The 16,613-nt window shown below is 36.8% G+C and overlaps 1 protein-coding gene across 4 annotated transcripts in view; it reads right to left on the bottom strand.

Annotated features, from left to right (window-relative positions):
* The window catches only part of prkn (parkin RBR E3 ubiquitin protein ligase), a 141,481-nt gene that overhangs the window by 83,238 nt on the left and 41,630 nt on the right, over nt 1-16,613 (bottom strand). For 3 of the 4 annotated variants that reach the window (XM_058795299.1, XM_058795302.1, XM_058795301.1), the window contains 2 exons: nt 8,940-9,168; nt 3,778-3,896 (listed from right to left, as the gene is read on the bottom strand). In XM_058795299.1, the coding sequence (XP_058651282.1) occupies nt 3,778-3,896; nt 8,940-9,168 (348 nt within the window). The remainder of the gene's footprint in view (nt 1-3,777; nt 3,897-8,939; nt 9,169-16,613) is intronic. The other variant, XM_058795300.1, reaches the window with a different exon arrangement.

The raw sequence follows: 16,613 nt of genomic DNA, 5'->3' as shown, positions 1-16,613 counted from the left end.
CATGTAATATATTGGATTTAGGAAAGTAATATATATATATATATATAAGTAATAATATATTTTTCCTAACATAGTAATATAGAATAAAATAACATTTTCTTAAAAATATAATAATAATAATTAAAAAAATTAAGACATTTGTATTGCACTTTTACTTTATTCCCCATTTATGAATTTTAATTCAGAAATTAAAAACATTCTCATCATACAAAAGGTGCATTCAAGTTGTTGTATGTATGAAATTCACCTTTAATGTAATTTTAATAAATTAATAATTAGGACTGAGTGTCACATTAACAACCCTAAATAAAATAAATAAATAAATGCTCAGACATCTTCAGGACAAGGGCGACCAAGCCACTTCTGAACCAGAAACAACGCAAGAAGCATCTTACCTGGGCTAAGGAGAAAAAGAACTGGACTGTTGCTCAGTGGTCCAAAGTCCTCTTTTCAGATGAAAGTAAATTTTGCATTTCATTTAGAAATCAAGGTCTGGAATCTGGAGGAAGACTGGAGAGGCACAGAATCCATGTTGCTTGAAGTCCAGTGTGAAGTTTCCAAAGTCAGTGATGATTTGGGGTGCCGTGACGTCTGCTGGTGTTGGTCCATTATGTTTTATCAAGTCCAAAGTCAATGCGGCCGTCTACCAGGAGATTTTGGAGCATTTTATGCTTCCATCTGCTGACAAGCTTTATGGAGATGCTGATTTCCTTTTCCAGCAGGACTTTAGCACCTGCCCACAGTGCCAAAACCACTTCCAAGTGGTTTGCTGACCATGATATTACTGTGCTTGATTGACCAGACAACTCGCCTGACCTGAACGACATAGAGAATCTATGGGGTATTGTCAAGAGGAAGATAAGTAACATCCGACCAAACAATACAGACGAGCTGAAGGCCACTATCAAAGCAACCTGGGCTTCAATAACGCTTTAGCAGTGCCATAGGCTGATCGCCTCCATGCCATGCCGCATTGAAGCAGTAATTTGTGCAAAAGGAGCTCCAACCAAGTATTGAGTGCATAATTAAACCTACTTTGGAGATCTTGAACATTTCGGTTTTGTAAATCTTCTTTTGATTGATCTTTGAGAAAATATTTTTTTAACATTTAACATTTTTTTGAGATACTGAATTTTTAATTCTCCTAAGCTGTAAGTCGTAACCATCAGAATTAAAACAAAAAAACTCTTGAAATATTTCAGTTTGTGTGCAATGAATCTAGAATATAAGAAAGTTTGCTTTTTTGAATTAAATTACAAAAAATAAAGACCTTTTCCATAATATTCTAATTTTTTTAGATGTACCTTTGTGTGTATATATGTTTTATTGCCAGTATAAAGGCTGATAATGTCTGAATAATAATAAAAGAATAATAAGGATTATGTCTCATACCTGGTGGAAGTGTGAAAGGTTCTGTTTCCTTAAACTAGTTTCATGCATTTCTTTTTCAACACATTTACAGGTAAATCCTAGTATTTTAAATTTGTGATTAATCATGATTAATCACAGCCCGTGACTGTGATTAACGTGATTAAATTTTTTAATCGATTGACAGCACTAATATATATATATTCCAAATTCTTCAATATGAAAATACTTTACTGTTGATTACCTTCAAGGGATAGTTCACCAAAAATAAAAATCACCCCATGATTTACACCTTTACCGTCAAGCCATCCTAGGTGTATATGACTTTGTTCTTTCAGACGAATAGTTATATGTAGCATTTGGACCAATCAGACACACAATTTTTCATTTGATTTAACAAATCAATTAGTTATTAGATTAACAAATAATCATAGACCCCTCACCCAATACACATACTGGGTGCCAGTATGTCTGTGGATGACTCCAGGCCCCCGGTTCCATGGCAACCAGTCTGATAACATTAGTTTTATTGCTCATAGGAATAAGGGCAGAGCAATACTCACCTCATTTTCCCTTAGAAAAGTGACTTTATGCCATAAAAATGGACTTTTCTCTAATTAATTCATAGAAAAACCTTTATTTGAATGAACACACATATCTTCAGGTCACTGTGTATATTATTACTGTTCTTGTATGTTCTTGTGTATTGTATCCTGTTTTATGCATGCTTATGATAGATCACTAGTTAATATTACCTCACATACCATGTTTGGTCTCTATCAATTCGTTTTCGGATGATCTAATTGAGAGTGTATATTATATGTCGAAACCTATGCAACATATTAGTGTTCTAAGAATCTTTAATAGTTTGTATATCAACTTCCAATCCAGTTCATTTGCAAATTACCATGTTCAGAGACAAAGAGTTGTAAAACTTTCCGTCCAAAAGTTCAAGACACCATTGGCTCTTTAACTCCCCAGAGGTGCGACCTCTATATCAGATAAAGCTCTCACATCAGTGACGCCAGGCAGTCTGCGGTTCTGTTAGATCCTAAGAGGATGAGAAGGATGTGAGCTTCTCAGCGACCCTTAAGTTTTGTGGCCTTGACTTTCCATTCAACCAAGGATCCTCGGATCTCAGCAGATCTCTTTCTTAGTTCTTTTTCCCTTTCTACCTGGGAAGAAACTACCAATTACCACCGAGCCAGAATAACATCTTTTGGAGTCCATCACCCTTCAAACCCAGAAGAACTTGAAGAACTCCAATATCACCAAACCTTCAAACCATCAGAACTTTCATCCCAGACTGCATCCGGACACTCGTTCAACGAACAAAGGCAATGCAAGTATCGTACATTTAACTAAACGAAACGAAAAGGTTTTACTCAGACGCTTAACTGACTCTGTCCATAACTGCATTCTCTGGTTTCTCTAATGGCTTCATTCATCCACTTTAGCTCCCCTTTGTATGTATGTGTGAGTGTATGTTTATTCGTTTGTTGGTTTAGATTAGTTATGTGTGTTAGCGTTTAGTTAATAAAAGTTGTGTGCACAAATTACATGAGTTTCTGGTTCTGCCTTGCAAATTAATGTCTCTTTACAATTTTGACCCTCGCTACATGCTTTAATGCATTAATAACAAAGTAACACGGAAATATCCTTTCTTAGAGTTGATATGAACTGATAGGTGGACGAACAGATCAGTTGATGGCAATTTAATTCTGCTACAGTTATTACTGTCAGCTGATATAAATAATTGTAATTAATCATAATTAATTGTAATTATTTATATACATTTCCCTTTTGAGCTGATTTGTTACATATATTAAAAAATGTCCTGACTCTTCCAAACTTTACAATGCCAGTGAATGGGGCGAGATTTTGAGTCCCAAAAAAGTGCATACATCCATCCATCATAAAAAAATCTCCATATGGTTCCAGGGGGTTAATAAAGGCCTTTTGAAGCGAAGTGAAGCAATTTTGTAAGAAAAATATCCATATTTAAAACTTTATAAACTGTAATCTCTAGCTTCCGCTAACTGTCGTACACACGTTCACAAGACAGCAGGGCTCCTAGGATGGCTTGAGGATGAGTAAATCATTGGGTAATTTTCATATTTGGGTGAGCTATCCCTTTAAGGCCAGTTCTACACACACAAAGGAGTTTTTCACATGGAACCACACAAGCCAAAAAAGAAACTGTATTTTTAAGAGTTTAAATAAATCTGAGAATAAAAGTGATATCAACTTCTGTATATGAATTGTATCTAAATGTGTTCTGTATGCCAAACAAAAAAAGACACTAGTAAATTGGCATCTTTGAATTAAGAAGTAAGTTTCTATGCAAAGTAGATAGTTAGGACTAGGTGTTAGAGCAATCACAAAAGCATACTGTATACATATACGTACCCTGCTGAGAGTAAGAGTGCCTTGTTTGCAATCTCTGCAGCGAACACGTAGTTTTCCAGGCTGAATGGCCTTGCAGACCGTCTTACAGAACACATAGAAACTGCTGTGGGCTTTAGCTTCTGTAAAAACAACCATAAACATCATAAAAAATGTGCAATAACACTAAATGTGTTTTTTTTTTCAGTGTTCAAACGCTATCCCATCACAGTTACTAGTACACAATAAGTCATTTGTTGGTAGGCATTATTGAGCATTTAAAACATTATCATCAGCTGGTCAGCAACTTTATTAAGATCTGCAACATAACACATGGTTTACATCACTTACCCTTGAAATAGAGTGAGCAATGTGAGATATTTAAATCAAATACTGTCTACTGACGTGAACTAATGTCTAAATGTTCTATTTATTACTTCAGTGGGAAGAGTGGTAACATATGTGAAATGTTCCTCACATTAAGCTACCAAAAATGAAAATATAAGGGGTCAAAACAACTATGTGCTTTCATATTTTGTAACAGGTGGCGTTTTATGGAGAAATGGAGACTGTCTCATCTGTGAGTGACACGCGACCTGCAATATTTGTCACTAATATGCTAGAAAATATGCACAGGGACAAACATATACATTTAATAAAAATAATGCATAATACAGTTTCTTGCTAAGAAGTATTTATGGCTGGTAAATGTTCTTAACCTTAATGTTTCCGACCGCCATTTGAAAAAGATTGTGAGATTACCTGTTTGACCAAACAATGGTAGACAATAGGATTATTTGGGAAACCAGTTTAGAAAAACTTTCTTAATTATGTTTGGTGGCAGAAATGGCACTTCAATATATCCAGTGCATTCCTTTATTGAATGCATGAATGGGACCAACTGAGCAACTGAACTTCAGCTGGCGTTTGTTTGCTTTTGTTTCGTTTGCTTGCTTCTTGTCCTCTTTTAGTTTACAGCTGTGGAGTGTTTTGAGCGGGACGCAAGTGGGTTAGTTAGAGCGCTGAGTAGAGGATAAGAAGTGCAGCAGTGCTTCAGCAAGCCACCATGGTCCCAGGACAAAGAGCCCACAATCCAATTAGCCAGAAAAGACGATCCAGACATCTTCCTGGCATATGATTTAGTTTAGAGAGGACTTGTCCTATCAGTCTGTCCCATCCCAGTTTAAATCACTCATGCACACATATGCACACACCCGGGAGCAGCATTCTCATTAGAGCTAAAAGCATGGGGCACCAAGGAGGTACACGATACCTTGACACGGCTGACAATAAATCGAGTGGAGTGGGTTTTATAAGACAGGCACCCTATTATTTATGATTTCTGCAGGATTCCTCCATTATGCTAATGCTTTTACAGGAAGAAGGGCTGGATAAAAGAGCTGGCGTGATTGGACTAAGTAGCCGAGTGGGCCGCTAGCCAGAGCAAGGCTGAAAAGGGAAGGGCGGGCAGAGGACAGCTTGTAAAAGCGCTGCCATTGTGGCAAATGACAGCATCCACTTCACCAACCTGTGCGCTTACAAAAACATTCAAACACCCTCTCTGAGAGCTGCATATTACTGCTGGAAAGGAGGTCACCAAAGCCTTAGTGGTGCACAAACTAATGTAAATGAAAGGATATACACTACAAAAGAATTCTAGTTTGGTGGGACTGAAAGCATCATATAGGAAGAGAGTCTGTGGCAATTGATTTAAGACGGCACAGGAAGCATCCATATACAGTGGGGCAAAAAAGTATTTTTTAGCCACCAATAGCCACCAATTTTGCAAGTTCTCCCACTTAAAAAGATGAGAGAGGCCTGTAATTTTCATCATAGGTATACCTCAACTATGAGAGACAAAATGAGAAAAAAAAAAATCCAGAAAATCACATTGTAGGATTTTTAAAGAATTAATTGGTAAATTCCTCGGTAAATTAAGTATTTATTCACCTACAAACAAGCAAGATTTCTGGCTCTCACAGACCTGTAACTTCTTCTTTAAGAGGCTCCTCTGTCCTCCACTCATTACCTGTATTAATGGCATCTGTTTGAACTCATTATCAGTATAAAAGACACCTGTCCACAACAGTCCAAACTCCACCATGGCCAAGACCAAAGAGCTGTCAAAGGACACCAGAAACAAAATTGTAGAGCTGCACCAGGCTGGGAAGACTGAATCTGCAATAGGTAAGCAGCTTGGTGTGAAGAAATCAACTGTGGGAGCAATTATTAGAAAATGGAAGACATACAAGACCACTGATAATCTCCCTCGATCTGGGGCTCCACGCAAGATCTCACCCCGTGGGGTCAAAATGATCACAAGAACTGTGAGCAAAAATCCCAGAACCACACGGGGGGACCTAGTGAATGACCTGCAGAGAGCTGGGACCAAAGTAACAAAGGCTACCATCAGTAACACACTGTGCCGCCAGGGACTCAAATCCTGCAGTGCCAGACGTGTCCCCCTGCTTAAGCCAGTACATGTCCGGCCCGTCTGAAGTTTGCTAGAGAGCATTTGGATGATCCAGAAGAGGATTGGGAGAATGTCATATGGTCAGATGAAACCAAAATAGAACTTTTTGGTAAAAACTCAACTTGCCGTGTTTGGAGGAGAAAGAATGCTGAGTTGCATCCAAAGAACACCATACCTACTGTGAAGCATGGGGGTGGAAACATCATGCAAAGGGACCAGGACGACTGATCCGTGTAAATGAAAGAATGAATGGGGCCATGTATCGTGAGATTTTGAGTGAAAACCTCTTTCCATCAGCAAGGGCATTGAAGATGAAACGTGGCTGGGTCTTTCAGCATGACAATGATCCCAAACACACCGCCCGGGCACCGAAGGAGTGGCTTCGCAAGAAGCATTTCAAGGTCCTGGAGTGGCCTAGCCAGTCTCCAGATCTCAACCCCATCGAAAATCTTTGGAGGGAGTTGAAAGTCTGTGTTGCCCAGCGACAGCCCCAAAACATTACTTCTCTAGAGGAGATCTGCATGGAGGAATGGGCCAAAATACCAGCAACAGTGTGTGAAGACTTAAAGAAAACGTTTGACCTCTGTCATTGCCAACAAAGGGTATATAACAAAGTACTGAGATGAAATTTTGTTATTTACCAAATACTTATTTTCCACCATAATTTGCAAATAAATTCTTTAAAAATCCTACAATGTGATTTTCTGGATTTTTTTCCCTCATTTTGTCTCTTATAGTTGAGGTATACCTATGATGAAAATTACAGGCCTCTCCCATCTTTTTAAGTGGGAGAACTTGCACAATTGGTGGCTGTCTAAATACTTTTTTGCCCCACTGTATATATATAGATACACACACACACACACACACAGACATACATATACATATATGAAGAGTTGGTTCCAAAACGCGATAAACGCCATTTTGTTTTGTTTTTTAAATTGAGTTAACACCAAAATCAGTATTATATCTGGTCGGTATTGAAAAGTACATTTTTAATTTCATGCAAAATGCGATATCCGTCATGTTATTCTGTCATGTTTTATACTGTAAATGACAGCTTTTTTTTTTTGTTTGTTTTTTTAGCTTTTTTGTGCAATTATTTCAATACCACATGTATCATTTTTTGTCACTGGTGTTACCTTCTTTAGCAATATTAAAAGTTTTTATTTTATTTAATATTATTTATATATAAAAAAAAATTCAGCACGTAGTCAGAGTTACAGAAAAATAATGAAAATGCAAGAAATAAGGAGGTTATGTTTTATTTATTTAATGTGACAGACAAAAACAGTAGAGTAACACAGTAACACCAGTGACAGTAACACCAGTGACATACATTAGACCTGATATACTGATCTTCACTGGTGTTATCCATGAGGAAGGTAACACCAGTGACAGTAACACCAGTGACAATTTTCATGAAAAATGCATTTTACAAAATGTCTGCTGCAAGGTATCAAGCCACATGTTGTCAATCATGATATACTCACTAAATTAAGTAGTTTAATTCATTTGTATTATAGTTTTTTTTTTACATTTCCCTAACAATAAATAGGTCACACCAGTGACATCAACTAAAAGCTTCATATGAAATCATGAGATAAATGAGAAAATTTCTCATAACTGAAAAGAAGCAGTGGACTAAACATGGGACTTTTTTCATAGATGTTTAGAAAATAGGAAGGAAGAAGTCGAGTGATGTCATCAGTGTGATGTTTTATTCCAAAATAAAAGACTTTTGTTAAGCGGTAACACCAGTGACACAACTCCAGGGGACCACTATTTTCATCATATATTTTATAATATTTTTTGGCATTTTGTTTTATTATACCATTTATATCATGTATGTGACCACAAAACCAGTCTTAAGTGTCAATTTTCCTAAATTGAGATTTATACAATAAATGAGCTTTCCATTGATGTATGGTTTGTTAGGATCAGACAAAATTTGGCTGAGATACAACTATTTGAAAATCTGGAATCCGAGGGTGCAAAAAAATCAAAATATTTAGAAAATCGCCTTTAAAGTTGTCCAAATGAATTCTTAGCAATGCATGTTACTAATCAAAAACCACGTTTTGATATATTCACAGTAGTAAATTTACAAAATATCTTCATGGAATATGATCTTTACTTAATATACTAATGATTTTTGGCATAAAAGAAAAATCTATAATTTTGACCCATACAGTGTATTTTTGGCTATTGCTATAAATATACCCCAGCGACTTAAGACTGGTTTTGTAGTCCAGGGTCACATATTTGATAGTTATGAATAGACTTTTGTATTTTAAATGGTAGAAAATCCTGTTTTTGGCCTCAAAATAAAGCACTTTCCCTCTGTACATGGCTGTGGGGACAAGCAGTGTTGTGGTGCTTGGAATTCTATATAATTAATAAAAAAATTATGCCACATTGATGGCTCAGGAAGGTGTAATTGTTCAAATAACATATTGTTTCATTTTAAAATATAAAAGAACTGTAACCCTAATGTGTATTTCAATGAGCCTGTTGATTACTTCATCTTTAGAAGCATTTAGACACCAAATGATAAAAAAAAAAAAAAAAATGCTACACATTCTTCCATTAAGAAGCAACATTGGTGCTTCCTCACTATGATAAAGCATCAGCTGCCACTGGATAAAATACATTTTATCTACACTGACTCAAACATACACACAAAACAACAACAACACAAACAAAGACCTACGCTCTGTACCTGTGCGTCCAATGAAGTTCCCCTGTCTGGACGCATCTGTCTCCAGAATGACAGCCAGGCCTTCAGACACACTGGTCAGACGGGAGCCACTGAGGTCGAGTCGGGTCAAGCTCTCCATCCCGCCGCCCGGCCTGTGCCGCTGGACCAGCTCAGAGCGCTGGCTCGAGGTGGACAGGGGCAGAACCACATGAACCGTGCTCTGCTCAGGGAGATCGCAGCCCTGTCACAGAAGAGGACAAGCAGATAGTACTCCATCACTCTTCACAACAGCCTCATCCATGTTTAATACCACTATACCTCAGGGATTCTCAAACGTTTTTGGTTTGTGACCCGTTATGCACCACTATATCTGCTATGCACTTCTCATGTTCTTTAGAAACATCTACACTTTGAGGTTTGGGTTCCATTCTGAGTAGATTAATTATAATTTAGACGAAGAGGTGGTCGATGTCCTCCTTTAAATTAGGTTTTATGATGATCAAGTTTGTAATAGTTCTCACTAGTTCACTTATAATAACTAATTAATAATTTATGGTGATTGTTAATGGAAAAACTAAATGTAGAACCCAGTATCAGAACAAGAAGTGCTCAAAACCTGTTTTTCTGAGACCAGCCACAGCGACAGTGATATGAATAGTAATTCTATGGTTCTGTAGTCTCAAAAGCGCATTATGAGGATCTTTTCATCCTGTTGTCTTTCATTTCTGTCTCAAGCATGAGGAAAGAAAGGATCAAACTTTGCGGTCTAAGTACCTTCACAAATTCAAGTAATCAAGCTGGCACATACGCCACAGACTGGCAGGATTGTAGCGCAGAAAAAAAAAAACAGGTAGAGAGAATAAACATGCCAATCACTGTAAGACACTGACAAAGAGCTTGTATCTCACAGAGAATGAAAGAAAGATAAAGGTAAAAACAGCATTGTTTGAAGACGGCAGAAAAATGAGAAAGATATCAGAGAGTATGAGTACTTTAATACTGTACAATTCCCGTAGGTATTCGCTTGGTTTCAGAAACATAGTACCTTAATTTCCCTTCTGGATATGACTAATGATTTAGTCTCTTTGCGTAGAGATGTGGAAATGTTCATAACTTGATCATTTTTGCTACATCTTTTAAGTGGATATTTAGAGAAACAGTTCAATCAAATGAAAAATCTTATGCAGACGATACACACATTTTTGTTTTTTTCTTTCTTGGTGTGTTTTTAATACAATGACAGTTTATAGTGACCACATCTGCCAAGGTTAAAAAGAAAAAAGATTAAACAAAATTAAATGAAAATAAAAATAGCCCATATGACTTGTATGCTATATATTCCATGCCCCATTAAAATATCTACAAACATACTTTGGTTATTATTTTATTATTATTATTTTACTTTTTATAATCCTTTTTTTTAAATTCATAAATTATATTCATTATTTAGATCATGCTAATTCACACACCAATTATTAAAATTGCAATGCTTTTTCATCTTTTAGTGGTATTTAAAGTAATAGTAATAGCAAATATACCGTATTTATACAATGACAGGTCATAGTGACCCCATCTGCCAAGTAATATAATAGACCCCATCTGCCAAATAATAATATTTATTTTTAAAAACATCCAGAGACATGTTCTGCTTTTTTACCCTTTAGATTGCAATACTGTTTAATTCATACAATTGTATCCAATTTTCTTAAGATCATGTTGATTCACACACCAATTGTTAAACTATAATACTCTAACCATTTGGCTTTTCCCCCATTTGTTGAGTAGAGACCCATTTCTAGATGGAAAACAGCAGAACGCTCGATGCAAATCAGAAAAAAACATTCCTTTAAGAGAAAACCTCTTTGACAGGGAAAATGGTTCTTTTGTCCGAAATCGTCCTCAATCAAGTATTTATTTCTTGGTGTTAGCAAAAACAACATAGACAAAATGAAAGATGTGAATCTCATCTTGTCCATTTTCCCCAGCAGTCACTGAGGGTTGATTTTTCAATGGCACAGCATAAATTAAAGAAAGACTCTCTCACTCCAGGTGAGCGAACCACCAGCTAAGCCTTATCGCCATATAGGAGACTTCTAATACAGGCTTTAACAAAGATGGGCCGCATGCTGGGGAACGAATAGCGGCCATAGCAACACAATGCGAGATCCTAATCGAGAAATGCAGGAATGGAAATTAGCATTGATCATCAGTTACATGATGGATGCTTTAAAGGCCGCTGTGACATAAAATATGCTGGTCAATATCAATTTAGTTGCACGGCAGTGTGTTTTTGACTTTGCATTTCATGACAAAAATATTAAACGACAGCGCAACAGCGAGATGACCCTTCTGATTCGAACGGTACGTCTACAGTCTATACATGCGATAACCTCTAATTCACATTAATGGAGCCAGCAGTTTTCCTGATAACTCCTGTTCTCAGAGGAAAGGGTAAAGCTTTGGGCAAAAATAACGCTGCAAATGCACTCTGAGATAAAAAGCAATTTCCAGGACGTGAACTTGTGACATTTAGAAAAAGCATTGATCCAAACAAAACACACATGCAATATAAAAACTGACCACAAAACTAAGAGATGGGAAAATCGGCCATAACCTAAGAACAAAGTCTCCCCGGCAAGTGCATTTCATGTTGTCAACCGCCTTGACGGTGACATTTATTTATAAATTTTTTTTTTTTTTTACAGTTTCAAATCCAGTTACTTTGGGGACAGAGCAGGGCTTGTATTCCTGATGAGCAGAAAGTGCCTTCATTTTATACACATGTGACCTTTTTCAATTGAGACATTCTCTTGGGGGAGCCTGATCAACAAGTCAGTCTTTTAAAGACAGGGACACTGTGCATTAACAATGACTTGGCTCTTTAAAGATATGCAGTGGCTGAATTTCAATGCTGAAAGCACGGAGACAATCAATTTGTCTTTCATCCGGAATCATAAGCAGCCCCAGAGAGTCTGGATACTTTCTCAAGGTCATTTATGGACATATAGCTGGCATCAGGACACAACATATCCATCTATATTTCATCTTAAAGTGACACTGGATTAGCTTTGACTGTGAGCTGAATACCAATTCTGCATGATTAACAGACAGTTTGTCTAAGAATTAAAACTGAAAGTTGAAAAACGGATGTGCCACAAAACGGTCATATTGTAGAAGTGACAATTTCAGTGTTATTTTCAAGAATTATATTTTACTTGTAAGCATATTTAATACAAAGAGAGAAATTCTAAAGAATGTGCAAGCTCCTTAATTGTGGTCTTTACACCTAGTGCACTATATATTCAGTCTTCTGATAGCTTTGTGTGAGGAAAATACACAGGTTTAAACTATTTACTGAAAAACCTGGTCTTGTAGCTTTCGAATCCCATTTGTACTCCACACATCCAAAATGGTGCGCCACTTAAGAACCTACAGTAGCACTTGAGTCCATCTTGAGTCTGAGACCGTATCTTCATGGTCTTGGTCTTGTCATGAACTCTGGAGCATCTAGACTTGCTATTCTAAAAGCTTTGTCTGAAGCAAATACATTAAGTTAAACCATTATTTACTGAAAAACCTGGTCTTTGTAGCTCTCAGATCCCATTTGCACTGTCAGCATTTGAGCCCATCTGGAGTCAGAGTTTTGTCATGGACACTGGAGCATTCTGACTCAGTCTAGACATGGACTTGACATTCTACATGTCTCCGTTTTGATTCTGACTCAAACCATTAAAGGTTTTGAACTGCCTTTGTTTATTATTTTGTACTGTTCTCTGAGGTACACTATAATGTTATCAAGATTTTTATATTAAAAAAAAAACATCATAATTTAGAAGTAATAGGCTATTTTCTGTCCTGTTTTTAACCCCCCTCATCAGAACGCTCTGTTTGAATAGGCATGGTGGATTGTTGTAGATTCAGAAGTAAATGTCCACTGCTATGATTGGCTAATAGTTGTGCATGTTTGACAGGGTACATTCCTCATAGATGGAAGCTGCTGTGATTTAGGTCAAAAAAACATAAATACAAAGCAATGACCATGTAATGAAAACAGTCACTCACACTTGTGTTGTGGCATTACTGTCGGATCCAATATAGCCAACACAGCATTGTCTTTTAGTTTCAATCTATTTGAAAATCCCACGTCGAATTGTGCCTTGTTTGTAAACGAGTCCAAGGTCAAATGAAGTGAACAAAGGACGGAGTTCTTACTGACGCGGTCTGGATCTTCATTAAAAATAAATTTAATTCACTCTTTCCTAACGTTGGGATCAGAAGGAAGGCAACGCAAAGACCACAACTTGGCACTGCACAGCGCCTTGTCTTCAGAGCCATCTTTATTGTTTGGTTTCTATGTAGACCTGCATGTTCGCCTCTCTCGTACACACTCCATGTGCAAATCGGTGGGTTTCAACTACAATACTCCAACTTTAAATACAACAAAAGTCATTACGAGGGGTTTTCAAGTTCCAAAAATGAGAAAAAATTGCACCATAAAATTGTTCCAAACATTTTGTGCACTACATTATAAGTATTATGATAGCATTGCGTGATGGAAATACATACAGTTATTTACAATTTTGCTTACAATTATTTACTTAAAAACCTAGTCTTGTAGCTCTCAGATCCCATTTGCACTTCCATACAATCAAACTTGTTGCATCATACAACACCCTATGACAGTGTTGTAGCATTTGAGTACATTTTTTTTTTTTTAAGTCAGAGACCACATTTTTATGGTCTTATCATGGACTCTAGAGCATTTGGACTCTGACCCTCTTCAACTTACTCGAATCTTGGCTTGGACTCAAACACAAATGAACTGGTTTCAATTACAACATTCTTACTTTAATCACAATGAAAGTGAGCTCTCAAGCTCCAAAAAGGACAGAATTGCACCATATGTGCACCAAAAGTGTCCATTTGTTTATTGCACTATATTTTAAAGTTTCCCTATTATGGGTAATGAAAGATTCATATTTTGGCTTTGAGAGTCCCCAACAACAGCATGCATGCAAGGTCAAAAAACACTTTCATTGTCTTATAATATGCATTTATTTTTAACTTACTTGCTCACCGACTCCCAAACGATTCACTCAACGATTAATTTTTCCAAAAATCCTTTGCATAACGCTAATCTGTGGTTGACTGGTCCCATTGGTCTCATTTCAATTTCATCATGCCTGTAATGCCTGATAAAGCAGCGTTTGTGAGCGCAGTGCTGCTTTGTGTCCAGCATTGCCGGGGAAACAGCTATTTTTACTGCTCCAAAAGCAGCATCTAGTGGCAAAGAATGAATTTGCATTTTCATTCAGACCAACAAGAAAAGACCAACAAGTGGGTGGGCAATATGCTAATGTTTCATGTTGATGTCAACATGAAACGGCTTGGGATTCGTTTTAAAAACAACTCGTTTCAATGATTCAGAGTCTACTCTTTCTTTTGAGAGACTATAACTTTATACACGGTGCACTTTCAGATTTAAAACTTTGCAGGATGTTTGTAAAGTTGTAGTATTTGAGACAGTCTTGAGTCTGGGCCCTGTAGTGGACTCAGAAGCATTTAGACTTGGTCAAGATTTGGACTCAACTCTTATCAGGTCTCTGTTTGTACTCAATTTCAACCTACTGAGGTCTCAACCTAGACTCAAATAAGCTGTGCTAGGTGCTGAATATGTCTGAATATGTGAAAGTGCAAATGAAATTTAAGTTTTTCAGTAAATACAATTCAGATAAGATAGCCTCATAAGACTTGCAGCTTATAAGAAAATAGCGCACAACACTACTTTTTTAATACATCACCCGGATCAACGTTGTGTTCCACAGAAGAAAAGAATACAAGTTTAGAGTAACATTAATATGTTCTCATTATTACTCCTTCAAGCAATGAATTTGCTGGCATGTCTGTCAAAACTGGATATGACCATGAAAAACGTACATTGTAATACCATATAACAGAATTTAATAAAATATAATAAAAGCCCACTTTCAAATTAGCATTTTATAAAATCCCCTATTAAAGCACCACTAGGGAGCCAGTTAAAATCCACTCCGTTAGTTCTATCAGAGATGACTAAGCATCTTTGGAGAACACTGACAATGTGAGTCGGGCTCTGCTGAGACACTTCCCTATGTAGACAGATGGTGTGGAGAGCTGGGCTTGAAGACACAAGGCCTGAGAGGACACCGTGACTAATATGAGCCGGGAGTTTCAACTACCTCAGCACTTCATTTTGCAAAAGTGGGGAGGATCGACAGCAGACTGAATTTCCAGGCTAGTTATTGCTGGTTTTCAGTGGTGAAACTTGTAAATCAAGGGCGTCCTGCTGGTTAAGCTACTTAAGAAGTCTAGGACGACATCAGCACAGCAACATCACATGCCGGAAACCAACATCCTCTTTGAAACCGCCACAGAACCACATTAAGTATTTACAAGGGGACTCTGTCCTTGCGATGCATTGACCAAGCATTCACGTTTGCATACTTGCGTTGAGTATATTTTTGGCCCGAGCAAACACATGGCGCAAAGCTGAAATAAGATGGTGATTGGCTCCTTGGTGAGGCAGGAGGCAAGGGCGAAGATGACTCTCAGACAGGAAGAGTCCTTGAAGCTGAATGCATGTTGTAACCTTCAGAGCACTGGCGTTTATCTGTATTGCTCCTTCAGAGAGTGTGGAGAGTGTGAAAGGAGGGGGACAAGACGGAGAGACAAATGGGGGAGATGAACACTTTGGAAAATAGAAGTAATAACAGCGAGCAAGCCAATGGGTCAGAGAGGAATACAAAAGAGTGAGAGAAAAAGACAGAAAAGACATACAAAAACAACAGAATAGAGCAATGGATACATACAGGAAGCAAAAGAACGAAAGAATGACAATCAACTAGACAGACAAGGAAAGAGCACAGACAAAACACTGACAGCAACATGAACTCTCTTGAGGGAATTCACTAAGAATGAACTGCAGACATTGGTAGTGTTGTTTATTTGCACATGCTATTTACATTGTTCAATTCATCAAAGAATTATGCAAATAAGGTGACAACACAAACAAACCAATAAAATATGTGCCGAATACAATGTACATAGTTTAGCAGAGTGCTAAAGTGTAGCAGATGCAGCAGGCTACCACAATTTAACATACTTTACTGTGACTGTGTTATTTTTATAGAATTTATTAATCATTTGAATTAGCTTTTTATATTTACCATTTTCTTTTTCTTTTAAGTATCAGTCATGTTGTTATGCACTTTTGCCTTTTTTATTAGTTTTATTAAAATATTTCTATTTAGATTTAAATTATTTATTTTTAGTTTTAGTTATTTCTATTTAGTTATTTGCTTCAGCTAATACTTTATTTTTTTAAAAAGTATTTCAATTTAGGTTTCTTATCTAACATTTTTTTTTTTTTTAAGAATCTGACATACTGTGTACTGTGACTGTTATTTATATACTGTTACATTATTTATTAATATTTTGAATAAGCTTGCATTTTTATAGTTATATATATAGTCTATATTTGTGACCCTGGATGACAAAACCAGTCTTAAGTCTTAAAAAACTTTTCTTAATTTCGAAAAGTTGACACTTAGCTGAATAAATAAGCTTTCCATTGATGTATGGTTTGTTAGGATCGGACAATATTTGGCCGAGATACAACTATTTGAAAATCTGGAATCTGAGGGTGCA

Source organism: Onychostoma macrolepis, chromosome 13 (genome assembly GCF_012432095.1).
Source record: "Onychostoma macrolepis isolate SWU-2019 chromosome 13, ASM1243209v1, whole genome shotgun sequence".
Lineage (NCBI taxonomy): Eukaryota > Metazoa > Chordata > Actinopteri > Cypriniformes > Cyprinidae > Onychostoma > Onychostoma macrolepis.
Note: the sequence above shows the minus strand (reverse complement) of the source record. Positions and strands in the feature narration are given on the sequence as shown.